Here is a 25,008-nt window from a genome sequence, read left to right on the forward strand (position 1 = left end):
TTCTGAAGCAAAATGATATATAGCCATGATTAGTACCACTTATCAATTTTATTTTATGTATATTTAATAAATATAAATAGACAATGAATGCAGTATATTCCACAGTATGATTGTAATTATAAACAAGCTAACTTACACAGAATCGCAGGTTCACGTGATGCTTTGCAACCTTGTTGTTGTACCTTATCATCCCTTTAGCCTCTCGGTATGCAAGAAATTAGACACCTATGTTGAAAAATGGTTCAGGCATAGGCGAACCTCGTTTCAACAACACCTTGAGATCAGCGAATTTATATACACTCTTATAGAGCAAATCACTTCTTACCCAAACCATACTGCAAATCAATATATAAGGACAATACATAAGAAATCATAGTAAATTGCAATACTATTAGTGGTAAACGAAAGTGATGAAGCACTGAGCTTACTCCAATTCTGCAGGATCCTTGATTGTCAAAATATAATCACAAAAAATCTCAGCTAACTCATCTCTCTTCAAAGGCCAATCTTTGTAGTATAGAAGAACATTTTGCTTATCTGAGTCTATCTCTGTATCGATTTTCTTTGGTTTAAGTGCATTTTCATGGCTGTTTGTGGATTTCCTCTTTTGTTTGATCTGCTGAAACTCGTTAGGTTCTATTATTTCTACAAAGTCACTCGGGCTTCCAATGTTTCCATCCTCGTTACGTAGTAATGGTTTACCTAACCGTTCATAGTTGATAGTAATGTAGCCGATATTTTAGTCCTAAAATTTACCATACTCTCCTGTACATTAGTAGTAACACAGTTAATTCAGAAAATATGCTAGTAAAAAATATTCCTAAATACTTGTGTTAAAGTTATACATAAAGTACCTGATCCACGGTAGGGCACAGATGGTCCCCAGTCCAATATTTTATAAAGGAAACCATGAGTAACCCACATGAGACACTACAGAATCATTATTATATAGAAAAAAGTAAGATATATACATATGAGATTGTAGAATTGGTATTTTAAATCATTGTGCAATATCATACATACCCATCAAACTGTATTCTGTCAACCATGACCTCCACAACATCCCAGGTGTCAACATTGACGTCCGGCCAAGCGTGATCTTTAAGGCCAGTGCATTGCAATGTGTATTCCATCTGCATCCACAATCCCTTCAACTGTTTGTACATGTATTGGTTAATTAGTATGTGCAGTTTGCAAAAAAAATAGAAATATCGGAGATAGCAAAAACTCATAGTATTTTCGAGGTCTCTGCGCCCAAACAATATTCCATAAGAATTTAACACATGTATCTTACGCCTTCGCGCATTCACTACAGCAAGATACCAGTGTGTATCTTTTATATTTATTGGTAGGAACAACTATCAAGTATTAAAAACGTAATGTTAGTCAAGGAATGTATATTGGGTATATTGGATAATTGAAGTATATATTGTAATGTTGAAAATAGAAGTTACCATATCGTGTTGCATTTACGATAATAGCCTTTCAGCCAACCGTGGAACCTGTGAATGCCCACGGGAGGGATAGTGATCCTCCATGTTCCGTTTTTCTTCACCATCCCCCTTCATTGACATGGTCATACTTGTATTTTCTAGGTAGCACGTACCACCTAGCCTATTTATCAAATTATCTTGAGTCTGCAATAGGTGGATATACATATTTATGACCTGCAAAAAAAATCAACCATGAATAATTTCTCAATATAAAAAAAGATTTTTGTTCCCATAAATTTGTATTCAGGGTTATTACCTCATCGTACAGGTATGTGTTTCGACAAAATAAGCACTCCATGTGATTCCTATTCACCAGGACATCATTGATGAGCACAAGCTCTTCCATACTTGATTCAGCTGAGATATTTTTAGCAGCTTCAATGAAGGCATGATCATTGACAGTACATTCGTAACCTGAAATAATCATAAAATTTGAGGATAAAGATCATTGGACCTGATAAATGTTGTGAAAATATATCAAATGAGCAACCTGATATATGAATGAAACATAAACTACCTTCTGGAATCTTGAAAGCATCTTCTAACTCATTGATTTCGTTAGTGATCAACACCTGTGGTGACATATCAACATCTTTGAGTTTGTTAGGTGTCAAACCCTCTTGGTATTTATTGGCATCCAAGTAATCCGTCTTGGGAGTAGTTTCCTCTAGTTCCAGCAATATATCCATACTATAGCCACCCTCGTCACCAGTGGGCGTCAGCTCCATGGATGGCTGCTCCAAGGATGACTATTGATGGAAAAAAGGGATAACATATAAACTCATTAACTTAGTACCGGTTCTGCAATATGATTTAGTGAGCGTTAAGCTTGTGGGTAGCTTACCTCGAAACCGTTTGACATGGATGGACAATGAGGTTTAGGATGCTGAATGTAGTGGTTTAAAGTTCACTAGGATCGTACAATGACTTGCGCTTGTTGACTGCTAATACTGATTGACAATGCAAAAAGGAGTTTGCTAAAAAAAGGAGTTATAAGCAAAGCAACAGTTTCAAGGAGATAATTTCCCACAATAAATTATTTTTCTAAAAGAAACACGATTACAGTAAGTAGTAATTATATTAGAACTACAACTGCCTTTCTCTTCGCATTTTACAAGAAGATTATTTCAAAAAACAAAATTCCCCACTACATCATGTCCTGCTAAGTCAAGTTACCATTCAATCTTAATTCCCCACTACATCATATCTGATTAGGCCTAATTATGATCTAATCATAACAAACATGATTGACAGATTAATTAACATAACACATGCCATATCGGAGAACCTCTTGGGTATAATCATGTTTGACTAGGCCGAATCGTGATCTAATCTACATGAACATGTTTAGCAGAGGATAACGAGAACTCACACTTGAGCTGCAACGCCGCCGCGAGCACGGCACCCTCCAACCTTCCGGTGCAGTTCGTGACCGAGCATTCAGCTTCACAACAGATCGGTGTCGGTTTAGTAGCGAGGTCAGGGAGTAGGCGACATGTAGGAGGAACCCATAGCTGGATATCTGCAAGTTGAACATTTGTACTGCAGTGAGTCTTATTCGTGAGGAGAGATGAAGGAATAATGATATAGGAGCGGATCACTTCGGTGTACTGTTCCATAGTTACAATAAAAAATATTTATCATTATGTACCCTTGTTATATGTATATCATTTATGTACATGTTTTATGACTATATACTTCCAATCTGACTTACACCAATCTGACTTACAATACGACTGAATCTAATGCTCCTCCAATTAAGAAGATGCTAGCTGCTACTGCCTACTCCTAGACACTCCTCTCTCTTACTCTTATCCCATTGAAGGATAGGTGCTAATTGCAAGGAATCCGTACTAACAATGGCTAATTATGGAACTAACAATGGATAATTTTTGTTGCCTAAAAAATAGTGGGTAATTTCAACTTAATTAGGATAGGGTGATTAACCCGAAGCTATTAGGGCCTAACCTAGACTATTCTTGATTAATTAACATAACATATGCCATATCCGAGAACCTTCTTGGGTATAATCATGTCTGATTAGGCCTAATTATGATCTAATCATAACAAACATGATTAACAGATTAATTAACATAACGCATGCCATATCCGATAACCTCTTGGTATAATCATGTCTAATTAGGCCTAATCACGATCTAATCTACGTGAACAAGATTAACAGAGGGTAACGAGAACTCACACTTGAGCTGCAATGCAACCGCTCGCACGACACCCTCCAATCTTCTGGTGCACTTCGTGACCGAGCGTTCAGCTTCACAACAGATCAGCGTCGGTCTAGTAACGAGGTCAGGGAGTAGGCGATGAGAAAGCTTCAGAAGAAGGATACAATGGATTGCATGCGTCCTTACCGATGGTCAACAATTACCCAGCGAGGAGGTCAATGAAGGCGCAGGGCGAGCAATGGCGGCGTGGGGCAAGCGACGGGTTTGTTTCGGGTGTGTGCATGTGCGATGGTGGCGGCGAGTTTGTTATGGCGGCTGATAGAAAAAGGAAGGGAAGGAACCCACGATACAGACCGAGTACAATTCTTTTTCCAATTTCCTCCTCAGACTTTGCAAGCGACTATGCACGGCTGCCCCAAAAGTTAGGGCCCAATCTGGCGCATGCATGCAAGGAGTTGATTTTTAATCTTTCCTTTGTTTTAACATGCCCACAAAATCTCGCGCATGCATGTAAGGAGTTGATTTTTTAATCTTTCCTTTCTTTTAACCTGCCCACAAAATCTCAAGGTATTACTGCTTGCTTCTCTCTTGCTCTTCTTTTTTTCACGCATAAACTCCAACCGCTATCTCTTTCCTTCTTAAGATATTTCCTGCCGACTTTTCTCTTTCCTTCATCAGGTTCTCCGACGGTCGCCGCTTCATTTTCTGAAAATAGTCTTGTTTTATTCCTTCAAGTAATCCTCCTTCCAATTATGATGCAACTTATCAAATTTTCTCCCTGCACTTTCTTATATTACTGTTTCGTTGATCAGGATAGCAAGCACCCAATCATGATGCGTTCTATAATCAAATCAAAATACATTTCCATTACCTATATTTTTTAAATATAGAGCCTCATTTTATATTCAAGTGACACTGACGAGCGAGAAGCAAAGGTAATTATTACAATTGTCTTCATATTAATTTTTTTTACTTGAGGTTTTCCCTTAGCCTGCTATTGAAATTTTTTTTACGCGGGAGCCCAAAGTGTTTGATCAGTAGATGAGCAATTTGTTCTCCTACTTGTGCTACGACTATGATGCATTTCTTTGTATCAAATGAAACACCGCAGCATCCTTGTGCATCGTAACCTGCATACCTTTTGATGTTTATATATTAATACCGGTTCACACGAACGCTCCACTTAACGGTCTAAGTATCTATGCATAGTTGCGTGTGTTTTCACAGAGAATGGAACTTGAGGCTTTTATATCTGTATAAAACAAACAAACTTGACAAACGGTTCCCGTTTGTTATTCAGACATCTCTGTGGTCGAGCTTCCTAACAGAGTTCCTTATGGATTCCATGCTTTGTTTGTAACTGAGGTAACGATCATCTTTGGCGCTTGTGTTGAGTTGCAACAAATCTTCTTTATGAGATCATCAGGTACAGAAGATCACCAAATTAAGAAATTTAAGGATAAATAAAGTTTACATGACTCAATTATCCGTTAGTTAATAAAGCATTATATTTATAATTTCCTCTAACAGGGTAATAAAAAGGTCAGGGTACATGGTCACTGTCTAAAAAGTTCATATAAGGAAAATCCTCGAAAAATATGATTCAGTTTGTTGTGCCAAACTTTGAAACAACACAGAGTTGCTGAGCATCCTAGCATTACTACTTGTTGATGATAGCTAATGTAAGGGCACTTGCCGTCTTTGTAATTTGTTTCCGTTCAGCGTGTATCCGCTTGCATAGGTCTGCAGCACAAAAATTAGAGATTGAAACTATATAAATTCAGTGAAACGAAGTTATTGAGCACAAAAAGATATTGCCTTTCAAAGCACAAAAAGATGTTACCTTTCAAATCGTACACATCAGAACATATGGGAGAAAAAATAATTTGACTATAATCTGTAGTAGTCACTCCACCTAACAGGCAAGGGAAAACTGAATTAAAAACTTAAACAGGCAAGGGGATACATGAATTTATAGAATTAATGGTTAAATATATTGTTAGTTTTATTAACAAAACTAAGTGCTCATTGATAATGTGATACCTTGCGTCGTAGATATCTTGACATGGAGGGCAGCTAATGTCTTGAATTGATAAGCCGCGCGGCGCCACTCCCATATGTGGCGTTGAAGGTGTGGGTCGTTCACGTGGATTATGATGAAGTTTTTCCTACAAGCAACAACATTAATTCCGATCGACCCACGGCAGATAATTTCATATGTACATAAATACACGTACCTTTGATTCATGATTAACACATGCCTGTTAGGTTGCCTCCGGAAGTCACCCCTATCTTGGATCTCAGACGCATATACAACCATGCCTATGACATCTTCAACCACAAAAAAAATATATGCTTTGCATTTTAGTGTGAAACCAAGGACATCATATTTTGTTAAATGAAAGCGTGTATAAATTGATGAGTCACCTGCAAAAGTATCTACTGGCTGACGGTATACATCCTCGAATTCCCTAAATGTAATAGCTGCTAATTTAGTCATTTAAATGACTTTGGAGAATTAAAAGCAAATTGAGAAGAAAAGGAAAAGAAATTGGCCGAAAATCAAATTCGGGTCAAATTGACCGAAATTTGAATTTTGAATTTGAAATTCAGAAAAAATCGGCAAAAATGTGGAATGCAAGTGTGAGAGTAATTAGAACTTAGAGATCAAGAATTTGGAACAAAATGGTGCAAATTATCTCAAAGGAATCAGAGAAAAGAAAAAGAAAATGGTGTTTACTGTTCACCGTCCGAAAATAGGAGTTCAGAAAAACAGCAGCAGAGTCTGTTTTCAAAATTGAATTCTGCAGAATTTTTCCAATAAATGCACCAGGACAACTACACTATATTGAAGTATGAACTTTGGACTACAAGATTTGGGTGTTGTTGGCCAGGAACATGGAAGGGAACAAATTCGAATTATAGCTCAAAGTCAGCACATTGTCACAGTTTGACTATCACTGAAAACGCCTAAGTGTGAAAAACAGCAGTATTTGAGCAACTTTGGATTTAAATTCAAAGAGATGGGGATCAAAAGGAGTAGGTGTTCTTGAGCAAAATGGGAACTTGGGACATGGTAGAACACATTTGGGAAGAAGTTGGACTGGAAGAAGAAGAATTGGACCACTAAATCAAATCACCAAGTGAGATCAATGTCACTGTCACTGACTGACGAACTGAATATCAGTTTCAGTAAACATTCAAAGGAACCCGAGAAACAAAATCAAAATTCAATTGTATTTGATGATTATCTCGAGTCAGAACCAAAACAAAAGATGAAGGGTTTGAGTTTATCTTCAACTTCTGTTAAGGCGCTTGGAAGCCGTCGGATTGGGAATCGGCCGCGGTGAAGCTCTGAAGTTCGGGCGTTAAAAAGAAAAGGGGAGGAGCGGTGACAGAGCACCAGGACGTGTCGCCGCCGCCATCGTCGGTCGCTCGCCAGCGCGTCTAGCTAGGCCACCTCCTCACCACATAAGCCTACGGGTAGGCCACGGTGTCGCCCATGCGCGCGGTGAAACACTTGAATATCTACCGCTCCCGCGCCGCCGTTTTCACCGCCGTCCTTTTTACCGCCACCAGCGTCTCCTCTGTCAAGCACCGCCGCCGAGCAAATTCCGCCGCCACACCGCAGCTCCCGTCGATTCCTTCCGTCCACACCTCCGCCTACACCCCACCAGCAACCTTAGCAACTTGTCGCCCAGCTTCTTCGCCATCACACCTTGAACCACCGCCGCTTCTGTCCGCCGTCGTCGCGTCACCCGCTCACGGTGAGCACCACCTCGCGCTGCTTCTCTTCCTTCTTGAGTAGTCATAGTCGAGTCCTTAGGGTCCTAGGATGGTGTAAGGGTAGCTGTTTGAGTCGGTTGTGCCGTAGTCGTGAGTAGCCACGACCGGCCGAGGGAGTCGCTGCCCGCCGCCGTGGAGGGAATGGCTCCGGCCATCTCCCGGGGAGCTGTCGCTGCGCGCGGGTGCGTAAGGGTGTGGAGGTGGTGTCTTGGCCTAGTCCCGCCGCCGGGAGGGCGCCGGCCGGCGAGTCGCGCCGCCCCCTGTCGCGGGCGCGTTTTGGCGGGAGGAAGACGAAGCCTGGAGCAGCAGGCCCACGCGGCAGAGAGGCAGAGGGGTGAAGGAGGCCGGGGCGCGGGCGGTTGCTGGGCCGCGGCTTGGAAGCCCAGTGACGCGCGCGTGGATGAGTGGAGGAGAAAAAGGCCGGGGGCCCAGGGCAGCTAGCAGGCCAGCCTCGCAGGAGAACGAGAAAAGAGAAGGCAGGCCGTGGGCCGGTGTCGGGCCGAAAAAGAAGAAGGAAAAAGAAAATGGCCCACGGGGCCCGTCAGGGGGAAAAGGGCCGGCGGGTAGGAGGAATAGGAGAAGGGTGGGGTCCGCGCCGTGGGGCCCAGTGCGCGTGAGAGAGGGTAGAGAAGGGCTGGGTGAGAAAAGTATTTCCGGGTGATTTTTCGGGAAAAGTTAGATTTCTTTAGGAAAGTAATTAGTTTAAATCCGTTTTACACCATTTTAATCACAGAAATTTCTAGGAGTGTCCAAAATTAGTGAAACCAATTTTGTTAGGCTTGTTTTATTTTCCTTTATGCATTAAAATTTTTACACCCTAAAAAAATAATAAAAAATTGGGTATTTATTTAATGCCTTCCTTTTAAGGTAATTAAATAAATACTTAATATTTATAAAATGTATAAAATATGAATAACACTTTCTTAATCACAAATTATTCTTAACTCATAGGAAATTAGATTTTCAAGTTAGAAAATAATTATAACTTTTTCTGAAGATAAAAGAAAAAGCTATAAGGAGGGTTAAATAAGAAAAATAAAATTATGGGTTAATCTTTTTTTTTTTGATTTTTGTGTGTTGGCTTGCAACTTTATCATGATAAGTTGTATAATCCAGATGGGCCTCTGTGGAGTCTTGATTACAGTGTCTGGTTAAAGGACGACATCGTAGTATTCACACAGACGGTATATATTGGGAATGGGATCCACATAAGTTGGCGTAAAGTACACTCCCAAAAAGTCATATGTTTCACCTTCAATGAGCACATTATTGAACATCATATGATGGTCACCGCACGCAACTGCCTCCATCTTGGTGCCCTGCACAAACATTGTAGCCAACATACATCAGTAGTTTGCAGTGAAACCACAATGCATCCGCCTAATTACACATGCATATAAAAAAAGAAGCAGGCGGATGATTGAAGCACCTGCTCATCAACCAATATTACGCGCAAATACTCCTGTCCTCCATACTCTCGCATGTATCCTTTCCAGAAAACCATGGCGCTCACATCCCATCTCCAGAAGATGTGTTCCAGCTCCACCTAATGAAACTCAACCCACCTATAATTCCGAGATTTTATACATATATAATGCGAGGGTGCATCATAGCGTACAAGATAAAAATTGATGTCATCATTCAAATGAAATCTCTACCGCTTCAAAAATTATGAGTATCATACCTGTTTGTTGTTGATGCGGGCAAGGATATCAGCGGTGCAGGCAAGGTTACCCTGTTCCTCGAAAGTGACATGTAGGAGGAACCCATAGCTAGATAACTGCAAGTTGAACATTTGTACTGCAGTGAGTCTTATTCATTAGGAGAGATGAACGAATAATGATATAGGAGCTTATCACTTCAGTGTACTGTTCCATAGTTACAATAAAAAAATATTTATCATTATGTACCCTTGATATATGTATATCATTTATGTACATGTTATATGACTATATACTTCCAATCTAACTTACAATACGACTGAATCTAATGCTCCTCCAATTAAAAAGATGCTAGCTGCTACTGCCTACTCCTACACACTCCTCTCTTGTACTCTTATCCCATTGAAGCATAGGTGCTAATTGCAAGGAATTGGTACTAACAATGGCTAATTATGGTACTAACAATGGATAATTTTCGTTGCCTAAAAAACAGTGGGTAATTTCAAATTAATTAGGATAGGGTGATTAACCCAAAGCTATTAGGGCCTAACCTAGACTATTCTTGATTAATTAACATACATATGCCATATCCGAGAACCTTCTTGGGTATAATCATGTCTGATTAGACCTAATTATGATCTAATCATAACAAACATGATTAGCAGATTAATTAACATAACACATGCCATATCCGACAACCTCTTGGTATAATCGTGTCTAATTAGGCCTCATCATGATCTAATCTACGTGAACATGATTAACAGAGGGTAACAAGAACTCACACTTGAACTGCAACGCCGCCGCTCGCACGACACCCTCGAACCTTCCGGTGCAGTTCGCGACCGAGCGTTCAGCTTCACAACAAATCGGCGTCGGTCTAGTAATGAGGTCAGGGAGTAGGCGATGAGAAAGCTTCAGGAGAATTGCATGCATCCTTACCGATGGTCCACAATTACCCAGCGAGGAGGTCAGCGAAAGTGTAGGGCGAGCAATGGCGGCGAGTTTGTTTCGGGCGTGTGCGTGTGGGCAAGCAACGGGTTTGTTTCGGGCGTGTGCGTGTGCGATGGTGGTGGCGAGTTTGTTATGGCGGCTGATAGAAAAAGGAAGGGAAGGAACCCACGATAGAGTACAATTCTTTTTCCAATTTCCTCCCCGGGCCTTGCAAATGGAGCGATTGCGCACGGCCGCCCCAAAGTTAGGGCCCAATCTAGCGCATGCATGCAAGGAGTTGATTTTTTAATCTTTCCTTTCTTTTAACATGCCCACAAAATCTCGCGCATGCATGCAAGGAGTTGATATTTTAATCTTTCCTTTCTTTTAACATGCCCACAAGATCTCAAGGTATTGCTTGCTTGCTTCTCTCTTGCTCTTCTTTTTCTTCACGCATAAACTCCAACCACTATCTTCTATTAATTTCTACCTTTACTTTGATGATGCACTGGCAGTTTCCTATGTCTCTGAACCTTCCTGCATGACTATGCATTTTCACATAAGATTTAAAGTCTAATCCTCATATCGTTTGCTGCTGACATTTTTCAATTTAGATTGCAAAATCATTACTCATTTATATTACATACAAATATACAAAGTGCAGAAGTATCATCTGCTGCTGACATGAAGCTTTAGATTGCCAAAAGATCAGCCATTTATCAGATACAAATATGCAAAGGGCAAGAGGAGCCCTTTCCTCCATTTTCCCTGTACCTATTAAATACAGTTCCACTACGGTCATTACAACCTCCTATGATTCCTAATGAAGTTTGTTGTTATGTCACATAAGACACCACGTCTAGCACGGCTGACGCCGCCAGCAAGATAGCCTTCCACTGCCTGGTGGCCGCCAGGATGGACGCGGCCACGGCCGCTGTAGCGAGGATGGCAAAGGCGTTCTTGAGCGAGGTGTACTTCTTGATGCTGGCCCTGCACCCCTTGGCACTGCACGACGTGGCAGAAGTATCCTAAATTAACAGGTTGATAGAAGATGCGTGTTTATAGCTCCACAGCTAATTAGCTTTCCATTCATATGCAACTTTGAAGGATTTATTTTCACCAATGCAGCAAGAGTTTCCAAAGCTGCTACAACTATCTCAGGGTCTGACGATGCCAGGAGAAGCTTAAAATGCTGAAAAAAAAGTAACAAATTAACATGAGGCGACTAAAAAAACATGGGTGGTTATAATTAGCATCTTTTGAAGTCATGAGGAGGTAGTTGCACAAACTTTTAGCTCACCTCAAGACAAGCAAAAGAACTTTTATTCGGGCAATTCTCCAAAATAATCTGTATAACTCAATTTTTCAAGGCATCCTTGCATTGTAATAGGTCCTAAAACACGAGTGGCCTGCCAGGTGGGCATCCTTCATCCCTGATCTTGTTGCAGCTGCAAAGAGTAGTGAAACAATATGTGAAAATTGTATGGCTATATTAAAGGCAAGTCAAGATTCTCTACTTTTATCATTTTTCACATTTTCTCGAATGTTTAATTTACATGTTGACTGTTCAATTCAACAACTTGCAGCTTCTAAGCGAAGAAATTTTTGACTTCTCAAGAGGTGAAATGACACAATAAAAGATTAAAGAACTGAAGTCTTCGCTTAATAGGTTGGATTTTTGTTCTCAGCTTCTATATTTTCTTGGCTACCTTGGAGGTTCTTCTTTATAGATAGTTATTCATGAAGAATGTTTACTTGACATTTTGTATGCTTTCAGCAGGAATGCTTCTGTTTTAACTTAGTAACTAAATTTTCTTTGTTCAGCGAGTTCTGGCTCATTCATGAGCTATGCTTGTTTGTCCTATCTGCAACACAAAGATCAGAGCTCATATGTGCTACATTCGCGACAATCCATGCTTTCTTATCATGGATCCCTGTTGGATTCATCTTTGAGTCGCCATTGGTCTGTGGATGATTGTTGAACTTTTCAGTTATTGAATGTCAAATATCTATGAAAAGCTGGGCCTTATCTTTTTCTTACCTTTTAATTTAGCTGGAAACATTGCTGGAGTTCTTCCCTGTGGCTGCTTATCGGAACCTTACACTTCAATTCCTAACAGAGGCAAAGGAAACCTCTGGCAAAGGATCAACCTCAACCATATCGTCCTATAAAAGAAGATCCTTCCTTGAAGAAATGTATGTCTTGGAATATGTGTCAAATTTGCAAATAAGTTCAGACAGCCAGCACAGGAAACATATAAGAGTTTGAAGAAACAAAAATATTGAACTAATTAGCATGTCCCAAATGTCATGTATAATCATGTGATGTAACAGTTTTTCAGTATACGTGGAATTTCCCATGCAGTGACATCATGTGACAAAATTAAGCAATCACTTCAACCTAAACACTTGACTTGATAATTAGCAGCTCGTGTGGATGCAAATTATCCATGCAGCGTACGGCAAAGCATTTAAAATTACCTAACAAGAGCAAGAAACATGGAATTGATGAGTTCAATATTTTTTTTAAAAAATAAATGAAAAATGTAAGACACGCACGAATAATCATTATATTACCTCGCCTATGGTGTTAGAACCTCCTTGTATACAATATTCTTCGTATACGTGCCATCTACAGTTGGTACCCTTTTCTTCTTCACTGATGCACCTTTTTAATCATTGTTATTTTGATTACCCTGGCCGTTCACTTTCTTATAAGCTTTTTTTCTTTTCCTTCTTTTTAGTTTGTTCCTCATCTGCCTCTGCGTTAGGCGGGAGGGTGAGGATTTTGATATTTGTTCTGGCTGTGGCTCTAGACATAGCAACATACAACTGACCATGAGAGAACACAGGGGAGGGCAGGTACACACCCACATTTGGTATAGTTTGGCCCTGTGACTTGTTGATCGTCATGGCGAAGCTGACCCTAATAGGGAACTGCTTCATCTTAAATTGGAATGGGAACATCTCATCATCATAGGGGCACAACGGTATTCGAGGAAGGAAAACCCTCTTTTTGGCATGCTGTCCCAGCACAATTTCAGCATCAATCGAATTTCTTTGGAAGCCTCGAACCACCAGCCTTGTACCATTGCACAATCCATTCGCAGGGTCAATATTCCTAAGCAATATGATCGGGCAACCAATCTTGAGCTTTAGCAAATGTGGAGGAAACCCGTTGGGAGTCAAATGTGTTAAGGAACTCCGACGGATAGTAGTTATGCGGATCATCAATCGCGGAGTCGAAACTATGGTACACCATCTCCCTACCCTGGAACATGTCGATCATCTTCGTATTAATATTGTCCACCCAATCATTACGTGTGGATAGAATCGTTCTGGAGGTGATGTATTCCTTGTTTGTCATGTTTGCATTGAGGTTTGGAAAGATGCATTCAACCAACCTGTCAAGTCTGTATTTATTTTCTCCCAAATCTCCCCTATGGAGCCAGCCATCGTTTTCATCTGCCTCCATGTGTACACTGTCACCTACGTAAACTCCTCAATGTCAATATTTTATCATGAAAAAATAAGGATGCAGAAGTGGAGCGAAACGAAGAACACAATAGTACCTTGGTGATGGTTTGAAATGTGCTGAATGGCACCTTGTTCTGTTTTTCTCCTCATACGCCTCTCACGGCATGTACTGTTATATTGAATCCTCTTATTACCAGACATTGTTGCAACCAAAAATCTCTTACGCTCTCTATCACATTCATTAGGATCTACATGATGTGGGGTTTGCGTATCTTCATCATATTGGAATGACATAATGAGTGACAATAGTATATCACAAACCAAACGTCCAACTGTATCCTCACCTTGGATTGTTGTGTTTGTGAGATCTGTAAAAGGTACCCTAGACCGCCTTAACCCGGATGGTTCCATCAAAGCGATAGTCCTGCACAAGTCTAAGGATAGGCATAACCGTAGACAATTAGGCTTTCTGGAAAGGGGGTCCTAGGATAAGTTGTACAAGCTCCACAAGTTGTCAGAAGATCACAAGAAAACCATTGAGCTAGATGCAAAAGAGCTGCAATTTAAATGATGTTCAAGGGATAGATCCATTTTTGTTAAAATGATTGCAAAGCGAAATAATCATTTGCTCCAATTTCTGTTAGCTAGAGTTCTGCATGAAAATGAAATAAAAAAATATTACTGTAGACTTCAATGAAATGGAACAAATGATTACAGGAACAGAACACAAAATCAACCATGGATCATTAGCCACAAGCATGGAGCAAAGCGCAATGATTTGAATGGGTAGCTTTCAATGGTCGTGCACTCATGCCTTTCAATATCAATATAGCCAGACAGTTCTAATAACCTGCAATGACACTTCAGTTGAATCTGCTTCACTTTCTCTTAGTCTCACCCTCACCTGACCCGCTGCCATTTAATTATCATCCTACACAAGTGACAAAACTAAGCAATATAATTCTAGAAAGCAGCAATCCAGCCAGCACTTCAGCAGTGGTGAATACATGGTTAACAAAGCAGCAACATAGGCGGTAGCTAGGCCGACAACTGCCTAGAGCATAAAAAACATGCAGTGTTGAAATTTCACAGACCTCATGTATTTGCAACAATAGCTGATTTGATCAATGATGAGACATAAAATTGAGTCAGAAGCAGGTCTATATAAAAAAAAGTGTAACTGTAGCAGGGAGGGAGAGCTTTGAAATTTCACGCTGGTTTAATCAATGATGAGACATACAATTAAATCTCTATCATTTTACAGATGCAATGGATGTGTTTCTTTATCTGTTTATGTCTAGATTCAGATTTAGTTTTGGAACTATTACTTTCCTACTTCCATCATTTTACTGAATTAGACCTGTGAGGCCCTGTTGTGTTACTTCTTATGCTAGATATGGGTGTTATTTTCCCTAAAGCCAAATGTGACAAATGAATATGAACAACATGACATGTTGGTGTTTATCATGCCTGAAATGCTGTGTTATCACAAATTCTTCACATTTTGCAAATATGTTAGCTTAAGTGTTGTAACTTTTGCATTTTGTTTAAACATTAATAAGAATATTTGTTCTTGCAAAATTGATTACAGTGAGTTTCATGCTCCTCATAGATTCAAATTCCTTTTATTTTTTCAACAGCTCAAGCGGTGACATGGGTGACAGTGTACTGTTGCAACAGTCTAATATTGCAGTATTACCTCTTCAGTTGCAGGGAGTCATGGCGGCACGGTGGCGACGCAGGTAGGGGTCGTCGGGGTCCTGGTGGTACCGCAGGGAGGGAGAGGTGGCGTCGCGGCGGAGACGCAAGGAGGGGGCGACGCAGGGAGGGAGAGCTGGTGGTGCGGCTTCCGACGCAGGGAGGGGCGGTTGCGGTTCGTGGTGCGGTGGCGGCGCAGGGAGGGTCGGCGACGGCTGGCTGCGCAGAGAGGGTCGGCGGCAGCCTGAGCCGCAAGGAGGTGCGGCGACGACAAGGCGGCGCAGGGAGGGGATTTTTATGTATGGAGGGAGAGGTGGCGGCGCGGCTGCCGACGCTAGGAGGGGCAGCTGCGGCTCGCGGCGTGGCGGCGGCGCAGGGATGGGCCGCGTCGACGCAGGGAGGGAGAGCTGGGGGCGCGGCGGCGGCGCAGGGTGGGACGGCGATGGCTAGCGGCGGCGGCTGGTGGAGCGGCGGCGGCGCAGGGTGGGACGGCGATGGCTAGCAGCACAGGAAAGGGCGCGACGGCTGGCGACGCAGGGAGAAGGACGAAGCGAGGGAGAGCTCGCGGCGGCGCGGAACAAGGCGGTAGCTGGCGACGTAGGGGAAGTATTCGCGGCGCAGGGTTCCGTGCGGAGCACAAAAATAGATGGAGGAGGAAGCCTGGAGCGCCGGAAATCAGGGGACTGCCAAGTCAACGGTCCCCGCGCGCCGGAAATCAGGGACTACCAAGTCAATGGTCCCCGCGCGGAGGGGCCTCAAACCGACGGCCGAGGTATGCCGGAGCGAGGCCATCGCGCCCTGTCCCAATGACGGACCGCATTTTTGTGTCCACTTTGCTTTTTTATATAGTAGAGATAAACATGGAAGTTTATTGTAAACGCACTTGAACCACCAGTGGTGCAGAGATCCAGACTAGACACGCCAGCCCAGAGCACACTACGGTATGTTCCCGCTAGCGTACCCAAAATCCGGCGGCATGCCGGCGATGACCTTCTTCACCGACGGCCTCGCCAGCAGCGCATCCCACCACGCCTTGATGTGCGGGTACGCGTCCACGACACCGGCGTACTCGGTGGCCATGAAGTAGCGCATGAAGCCGAAGTGGCAGAGGTCCGCGGCGGTGACGTCGTCCCCGGCGAGGTACTTGCAGGCCAATAGCCTCGCCTCGTACACCGGGAGCAGTGCCCTCAGCTTCCCGAGGCTCTCGTCAACGACGGCCTGGTCGCTTGCGCCCCACGTACGGGCCGGTGATGCAGTTCCGGATGATGGGCTACAGGGTCGGCTCCATGTGGTGGGCTTCCACTTCCATCCAGACGTCCACCATTGCTGACCCCTCCAGGTCCCCTTCCTTGAGAAGCTCCGGCTTGTGCTTGCGGAGAACGTACCTCGCGATGGCGCTAGATTCTGGGATTAAAAGATGATTAACCATTGCATATAAAGTGAAGCTGGCTTAGGTATAACTATACTAAAAGCATATAAATCATATCCATGGACTTAGTAACATCTGCTCTTATGCAACTAAAATTAGATGTTCCAACCAGGATCTTTGCGTATTCGTATAAAGATTCTTATAGACAAAAGAAAAGAGCAAAAGGTGGCACCGAATGGCTGATGGGGAGGCGGAGGTGGTAGGGGAGTCCGAATCGGGCAAGTCCGCCACCGTAGGAACTGCGTCAGGTCGTTATTCGCTTGTGTCTACAGCTTTTCCTCCCCGAGATCTGCAAGAACTTTTGCGAGTGTGAGGTGAGGTGAGAAGAGAGGAGGAGAAACCCTAGTATGGCAGGGAGAGGTTGATGGAGGAGGACTTACCTGATGCGGAGGCAGTGGAGTAGACCGTTGATGGCGGACACGAGGTGGCCCCCGATCGTGCAGTCTACGGTGGACTCGTGCGGGATAGACGTCAGATGACTAGGTACAGCCGGAGGGCGATGGCGCCGAGCAGGCGGGAGGGCGATGGTGCGGCAGGTCGTCGGCGCCGAGCATGCGGGAGGGCGATGGTGGAGGAGAGAGCAGCACAGCGACGCGTGGCAACTGCGGTGGCGGCGTTCTGTCGAGCGACGGGGGAGTCAAGTCGAGAGCGTGACAGGGAAAATCGCCAAGCCATGGCAGGTTAGGTGCGTTTCTACACGGATGTTGGGCTCGCTCGGGCTGGAAACTTCCCGCAGGGTGGCTTCCAAATGGGTTGAAAAGATCACGCGTGGAAGGTTTCCGCGTGAGCTTCCTTGATGAGAAAAAGGCCGGAAACCCTGCGGGGAAGTGGGCTGCCAAACTAGCGCTTATGGTATAGCGTGAGCTCGCCATCTTCCAGAACTGGGATTTCACCGAATGGCTGCAGAAGCAGCAGAACACAGCGACTAGTTGCAGTAAAGTTAACAAAGCAGTAAATCTAGAGGGAACGATCGATTGGTTGCGGAGGGAGACACGTACGTTTCTGGCCAGGTGTTCCGGGCGGCGATGGTCCCCGGACACCTGCTCATGGGAACGATCTCGTACTCGGCGCCAGCCTCGTCCAGGCACACCAGCGCGCGCGCCATCCATGGCGACACGGCCCACCCGTACACCTTCATCGGCGCCATTATTGCTGTGTTCTTAGCGCTTTCTGGTGATGGTTAGTGTGTGCGCCTGTGCATGTGGATTTATAGAGCGTCCTGCCCATGCCGGCACCGTTGCCTGCACCGCGCCGCCGGCAAACAAAGGGGCCGGCCAGGTATTGCTGCTACTGCTGCTAGGCGAGGGCTATTTGGTCCAACTAGGTGCGGGACATAAGGGAGCAACGGGGAGCCAATATTTTTGGCTCCAGCTCCGATCGCAAATTTATGAACGACAAAACTGGGGCTTCACTGCTGAAGCCATTTTGCTCATTGCTGTTTGGCAGGGTTTTGCTCGAAGCTGCTCAAGAAACCATCCAAGGAGCCCGGCCAAATCTCGCCCCCTCAATGGGAGATTGTTATAAACTAGGCCATCAATGGAAGATTATTATTAGTTGCCCATTGAGAGAGCCAAGAATATAGATAGACCATTGAAAGCACTGCAGGAGACTTCTTCTTCTTCTTTTTTTTTGCAATTTTTGAAAGTAGGCCTTATATTTGTTATTATATATAGTAAAAGATAGCATGTTAGAAATGAAAAAAATGTGTACGTGAAGGAAAGCAATTGATGTAGTTTGAAGACAACCAAGGAGTCATGCAGCCAGACCAAATATCAATTGACCATCATCTCGTACATGGCCTGTCATGAGCGCAAATATGTCTATTGGGCACATAAATCCAAGTGGCAAATCATCAATTTTTCTTAACTGAAGAGGCAAACATTGGTGGAATGTAACTATATAGCGAAGCAGTAATTAACGCGCATCCATGGGCATCCATATATCTGTGACACACTAGCCGTGATAAAATTAATTCTCGCTAAACGACGGCATGCATATACAGCTTGGAATCATGACGGGTCTTGGAATTAATTTGCAACAAGATTATCGTGACCAGCTTCTCGATTACATGATATGTACCTTCTCGGTCTACTTTGGCGACGGCGAGGTGGTTCAGATGATTCCCCTTGAACCTTAGCTTTAATCTTGTCACTGATTTTCCTCCGAAATTCTTCTAATCTTGCGTCCTCAGCAACAAAATCTTCAAGCATGTATACCTCCGCTGGATCAAAATCTTCATGTTCAGCGGATAGGCCCTCATCATCTTCTTCGATGGCTTCATCAGGTGCTTCATCACCGGACAGGGCTTCAGGTTCCATATCTTCAGTCGACATTCCATATCTTCAGTCGACATTGATAGGAATGTGGAGAATAGAAGCATCTATGCACAGGCCACCGAGCTTTCAAAGAACCATATCTTCCTAGTCTCTATAACTTTAGCGGCCAAATCTGCTTGTGCTAGACTGCTAGCTGTCATTACACAACTTTGTTATTGCAGTTACGTGCTAGATGCTGCATTAAGTACTAGCTGTTCCTACAGTAAACAACTGATACTATAGATTCAAATCATAGAGCAAGTCTAATAAATGCTTGCAAAATCTTTACCTATTATTAAAGCGAGTAACGTTTCTGCAAGCAATTTTCGTCCGTTGTGGTCATTTTTCAAAAAAGTCCCTCAACTTTCAAGGAATCAACCCGCAGTCCATATTCTAAAGAGAGGAATGGCTTGGGTGGAAAAAGGAGGGAAGGGAGGGGGTTAAAGAGAAAAATGCTTCTCTTTCTCCAAAACAGAGAGGCGTAGGAGGGGATCGGGCGCGGGGGGATCGGGTGCGGGCGGCGGCTGGAGCGGGGCGCCCCGCCGCTGCTCCTGCGCGCAGCCTCGGCGGCATTGCCGACGCGTGCGCGGCGTCCAGGAAGAGGTCGCCGCCGCGGAGCTGTAAGCCGGCGAGCTCCCCGTCCGTCGTCGGTGATGCCGGCGCCGATGAAGATGCGGGGGCTGTAGAGGACGAAGGCGTCGATGCCAGATGCCGGAGTGGGGCGCCGCGACCTCCGCTCCACGGCCACGACGGCGCCGCCGTCGCTTCCAGGAGGTCCTCCGCCTCCATCTCCGGGACGCCTGCGTGGCGGCGAGAAAGCGAGGGGGTCCCGAACGAGGAGGCCACGGCATGGTCTGCCCGCCGGCGGCGGCAATGGCCGCCGTGCACGAGGAGGCCACGGCGTGGTAATAGGTAAGATTAACGGGTCCACTTTCTTTCCCCGTCTCCGTGCTCGAATAATGGAAGCACCGGAGCTCAGGATGCAATCCTGTTCGGGAATCAGTCCTGCGACCCGGATTGGAAGATAATGAAGGCCGTGAAGATCCCGACCACACCGGTGAGCCCCAGCGCCACCGTCGGTAGTGGGGCGGTCAGGCTAACGTTCTGAAGCACCCCTTTGCCTGTGGTCAGCTCCACGGCCACCACCCCCATGAAGCCCAGCATCCCGCCGCGGCTTAGCCACATGTCCAGCCCGCCGCCGCCGCCACCCTTGGCTCCCTGCTCGCACCTCACGCTAAGGGCCCTCGACCTTGCGTTCCTCCTGCTACCTCGAGCAGTGGGGCGTGCTGATGTCACGGACAGCAGGGGAACGCCATTGCCTGCAAGGAGAAGACGCGAGCAGGGAAGTGCAAGAAAATCATGGCCAGCGATCGAGTCTTTGAAACACCGCCAATAAAAGAGATTTTGATTGCTACCTGCTGCGGAGGTGAGACGAAGGCGAGGAGAAGCGGAGGAGAGGAGGGGATGAGCCTTCCCCATGTATGGTGGAGAAGAGTAGGGATCCGGAGCACTAGAGCCTTGCGGTTGCTTCTTGATTCTTATCCGCGGGAATGGTGGGCGCCCACAGGTCAGCGTGAGCTATCCACCAGAGGCTCTGTATAATATAGCTACGTGCTCAGCAATTAAACACACGGTCTTTTGACTGGACCATCATTGATGCGTTCGTGATTAGCCGTGCCGTAGATGAGCTGATCTGTAAAAGCGAACCGTGCAACGCGAGCAGGGGAAGCAAGAAGCTTGCAAGCTATCGAGACTCGCACAACAATGAAGAGCCTCCTGTGTTTTTTTTCAAAACAGAAAAAGCGGTGGCCCGTCTTGGATGGAGAGAAAAAGTTGCCAATATATGATCACCTATAATTTTCCTATTCCTTAGATTAGTACCACCTCGCCATCCGAAGCAGCGCCGCACCAGCTAAAATGTTCATCCTCGCGAGCCATCCTCGTCGAGCTCAGTTGCGCGGGCTTGTAACCCAAGTCGGGGCATTAAGGTGGTGTGGATGTTTGGTGCGGACTCTGAGCTTATGTCTGTGGTGTGCCCTTGCTGGCGCTGCCCATTCCACTATATGCACTTATAGTTTTGAAGTGCTTTGCCAGGAACTGATAATGAGAGTTGAGGAAAACAAACCGATTGATCATAAGGAATTGAACCATATTTCGTTCATGGGAAGAAAAGAAAGGAGCTTCAGTTTGCTCATGATTCAGCCACCCAACTCAGATTCACTCAACTCAGATGGACTGGGAAAAGATCATACATTACCCAAATTTAGTCATGAAAGATAAAAACAAAACGTGTAGAAACTGCCCTAACAAAGGTGTTAGTGTTAGAAGATTATACACGAGGCATGCACAAAAAGCTTGGCAACATCCAAATACTCTTTTGGCAGCCATACAACATGTGTATTCCATTGTTCAAACACAAGGAAAAGGAACACTTTACATCAACCAACTATAGAGATTAAGAATGAGTTTCACCGTAGCAACGCACGGGCATTATGCTATCAAGAATAAAAAAACCAGTCGCATAATTTGTGTCTTTATATCCGTATATGACATCATCCATACGCTGATACGTATCTTCACGTATGTTAATAATCTATATAGTTGTCTAGGCGGTTATGTATTTAGATGGACTAGGTTAGAAGCCAAACAAATGTAACATGCAAAATAAAGTTGGTATCTATTCGTTTTAGAAACAAAATTAGAAAATAATATAATTAATTCATGGAGCTAGAAAAATAATATCACAAACCATTGAAAGAATTTTTCCATACAATAAAAAGGATATGAATTAGTGATTTTCTAAATACTACTTGAAATTGATTTAGGGTTTGAGAATTTGAGCAAGAGCTCATATTTGGAATTTTGAAATGTACATAAAGATATAGAGGATAAAATAATAATTGGGTATTTGAAATCCAAATTGTATATGAATAATAGAGCTAAAGTCCATGTATTTGCTAATTTTAGGATTTTATAGGCTAAGAGCGAAGGAATGATTTGCACTACTATTTTGATTATTATTATTATTTCTTAAAATTTTCTGCTTATAATTTAGTGCCGTTTTGGAAATAAGTGATGTGGGACATAGATCAAGATATAATGCGAGTTTGGTACATATTTATTGGGTTAGGGTGTGTAATGAATCCCGTTGCAACGCACGGGGGCGCCCCGCCGATGCTCCTGCGCGCAGCCTCGGCGGCATTGCCGGCGCGTGCGCGGCGTCCAGGAAGAGGTCGCCGCCGCGGAGCTGTAAGCCGGCGAGCTCCCCGTCCGTCGTCCGTCGGGCTATTTTTCAAAAAGACCCCTGACATTTCATGATATCAACCCGCAGTCCCGGGGTCGGATGCGCCCGACCCCTTGAGGGTGGAACTCCGCCTCGCCCGACCCTTGGTCCCGGGGTCGGATGCGTCCGACCCCTTGAGGGTGGAACTCCGCCTCGCCCGACCCTTGGTCCCGGGGTCGGATGCGCCCGACCCCTTGAGGGTGGAACTCCGCCTCACCAGACCCTTGGTCCCGGGGTCGGATGCGCCCGACCCTTGAGGGTGGAACTCCGCCTCGCCCGACCCTGAGTCCTGGGGTCGGGAGTGTCCGACCCCTGAGCGGAACATTGGAGTAGTCCGAGGCTATTTTTCAAAAAAAACCCTGATATTTCGTGATATCAACCCACAATCCAATTTTGAGTATACGCCCGACCCCTGGTCCCGGGGTCGGATGCGCCCGACCCCTTGAGGGTGGAACTCCGCCTCGCCCGATCCCGAGTGAAGCTCCGCCTCGCCCGACCCTGAGTCCTGGGGTCGGGAGTGTCCGACCCCTGAGCGGAACGTTGGAGTAGTCCGAGGCAAAGTCGAATCCGACGCGTAGTCGAACTCGAACTGGTTGACTTTGAACATCTCCTCCTCCTCCACTTCCAGGAGGAGGCTCCCGCCCGTCGAGAATGGCCACAGCCACGACGGCACAGCCGTCACCTCCAGGAGGTCCTCATGTCCACCGACGATATCCCGCCGTCCTCCGACGTCGACGCCATCATCCTCCGATTCTTACGCCACTTCAGGGACCCGCACGACGCCAGCCGTGTCGACCAGGTAATGGCCACCGCATCCTCGAGGCGGCAGCGAAGTGGGCAGTGATTGGAGTGGAGGCCAAACTGCCAGGAGAGCTCGCTTCCGAATTGGATCGGAATCGAAGCTGACTCGGGGCCAGACTGCCAAGAGAGTTCGCTGCTGAACCGGATCGGAATCGAGGCCGACTCGGATAGAAATCGAGGTTGCGTTCTTGCCTGTATAAATAGCTGCGGGGTTGTGGCCAGGAGCCCAGGACCTCCTCGCCATCGAGAAACTGCTCAGCAACACGCGCAGAGATCACCTCCATCAACGCCAACACGTGAGCAAGTAATGACCCGTAGCAATGCACGGGCATTTCTGCTAGTTATTTTAAATGAAAGAAGGAAAAAATCCATGAGGATATCCTTACCTGCAACAAATCATTCTGAATGATATCACGAATGATACTGCATCAACAAAAAGCAAGTTAGATACTCGGATTGTAAGAAGACAAATAGCAGCACATGGAGGCCGTTTAAGGCCCTATTTGGATACGGGGTGCTAAACTTTAGCATCCCACTTTTAGCACCCTTTTAGCACTTAGGTATCCAAAGAGGTGTGCTAAAAGTGGTGTGCTAAAGTTTAGCACCCCACTTTTCTTTAGCATACTCAAGGGGTGCTAAAGGGTGCTAATATGCTAAAAGTGATCCCCATCTCTACCTTTTAACACCGTTGCCCCCTCTCTCTCCTCCCCGCCGCCGTCCTCCTCTGCTAGGCCCCGTCCGCTCGAACCCGCCGCAGTCCTCCTCCGCCTGGCCCCGCCGCCATCCTCCTCCGCCTGGACCCACTAGCATGGGCGGCCATGGCTGCCGCCACCGCCACCACCCGACGGGAGGAGCAAGGCCTTGAGCACCCTCGCCGCCGTTCTCCTCCACCCGTCCCCGCCGCCTCCGCCCGACCACGCCGCCTCCACCGGCACTGCCTCCTCCACCCGGCCCCACCTCCTACGCCCGGCCATGCCTCCTCCGCTAGCGGACCTCGCCGCCAAGGCCAAATGCCGCGCCAGTGCGGGCCGCGAGGCGCTCAAGGCGCTGGAGCTGGATGCCTTCGCCGCCAGGGGCTTGGAGACGAACGGCCGCGGCGAGGCGGCGACGGGAGCCGCACGGGGAAGCAACTCGTCGTCGAGCAGGCTCGACGTCAAGAAGATGTGGATGGAGATGTACCGGGTGGGGCATTAGGGGTTCGGCCGCCTGTCCATCTCTATGACCCCGCCCCTACCCGCGAGGCCCGGCTGCGCGGTCGCAGCCCACAGCGCCGACGGCGGCGACGGTGGGAGGAAGGACACGGACCTACCATGCGAGTCGTCACTGGTGAGAAACCATCCACGCCGTCCCACACTCCGCTGCTCGGGAAGCAGATCCTCTGACTCTGAACGGTAAAGTCAAGAGTCTAGTTCTCAAAGGAGCAATCATCGATTGCAAAGCAAACATACTCCAAATCCAGCATTGGAATCGAATGGGGAAGGTAAGTTGAGGAGGAGTAAAGGAGAGAAGGGAAAGGAGGGGTATAGTTGTCTTTTGATACTAAAGGTGCTAAATTTTAGCACCCCATCCAAACAGCTCTAAGTGCTAAACTTTAGCACTCCATTTGAGGGTGCTAAAGTTTAGCACTGTGCTAAAGTTTAGCACTGTGCTAAAGTTTAGCACTTCCTATCCAAACAGGACCTAAATGGTAAATAAGAATGATAGTGCTTCTATGCTCTCTCAAAAAATACTGTTGGTAGTGTAGTAGGTGGTGCAAGATGGTCACAAGGAAGTAAAAAAGAAAAGAACTTTGGTCTTCCAAGGCCCGAGCAATATACAATTTGCAGTTAGTGTTTTTTTCCAGAAGTATAAAGTCACATGATCAGAGGACCTATTAGAACAGATGTTTTATAACTTGAGTTTCAGTTACAGCCATACGTGCCTTCTGGCTACTGCTCAAAACAAATGCTTAT

At 45.5% G+C, this 25,008-nt stretch overlaps 2 protein-coding genes and 1 pseudogene across 2 annotated transcripts; all 3 read right to left on the reverse strand.

The window, feature by feature from the left end:
- Nucleotides 1–10,693: 10,693 nt before the first annotated feature.
- Nucleotides 10,694–14,008, reverse strand: LOC117855069 (uncharacterized). The gene is given in 7 exon segments (XM_072294253.1): nucleotides 10,694–11,245; nucleotides 11,354–11,501; nucleotides 12,095–12,534; nucleotides 12,631–13,242; nucleotides 13,244–13,542; nucleotides 13,626–13,778; nucleotides 13,875–14,008. Coding segments are annotated over 4 exon segments (996 nt in total). The 5' UTR covers nucleotides 13,942–14,008; the 3' UTR covers nucleotides 10,694–11,245; nucleotides 11,354–11,501; nucleotides 12,095–12,534; nucleotides 12,631–12,765.
- A 2,156-nt stretch (nucleotides 14,009–16,164) lies between these two features.
- On the reverse strand, nucleotides 16,165–16,836 carry LOC140220096 (glutathione S-transferase 4-like; annotated as a pseudogene).
- A 3,135-nt stretch (nucleotides 16,837–19,971) lies between these two features.
- LOC117856276 (stress enhanced protein 1, chloroplastic) lies at nucleotides 19,972–20,451 on the reverse strand. The gene is made up of 2 exons (XM_034738670.1): nucleotides 20,388–20,451; nucleotides 19,972–20,291 (listed from the first exon to the last, which is right to left on the reverse strand). Exons 1-2 carry the CDS (start codon nucleotides 20,449–20,451, stop codon nucleotides 19,972–19,974), a joined length of 384 nt encoding a protein of 127 aa, XP_034594561.1.
- Nucleotides 20,452–25,008: the final 4,557 nt, after the last annotated feature.

This window comes from Setaria viridis, chromosome 5 (genome assembly GCF_005286985.2).
Source record: "Setaria viridis chromosome 5, Setaria_viridis_v4.0, whole genome shotgun sequence".
Taxonomy (NCBI): domain Eukaryota; kingdom Viridiplantae; phylum Streptophyta; class Magnoliopsida; order Poales; family Poaceae; genus Setaria; species Setaria viridis.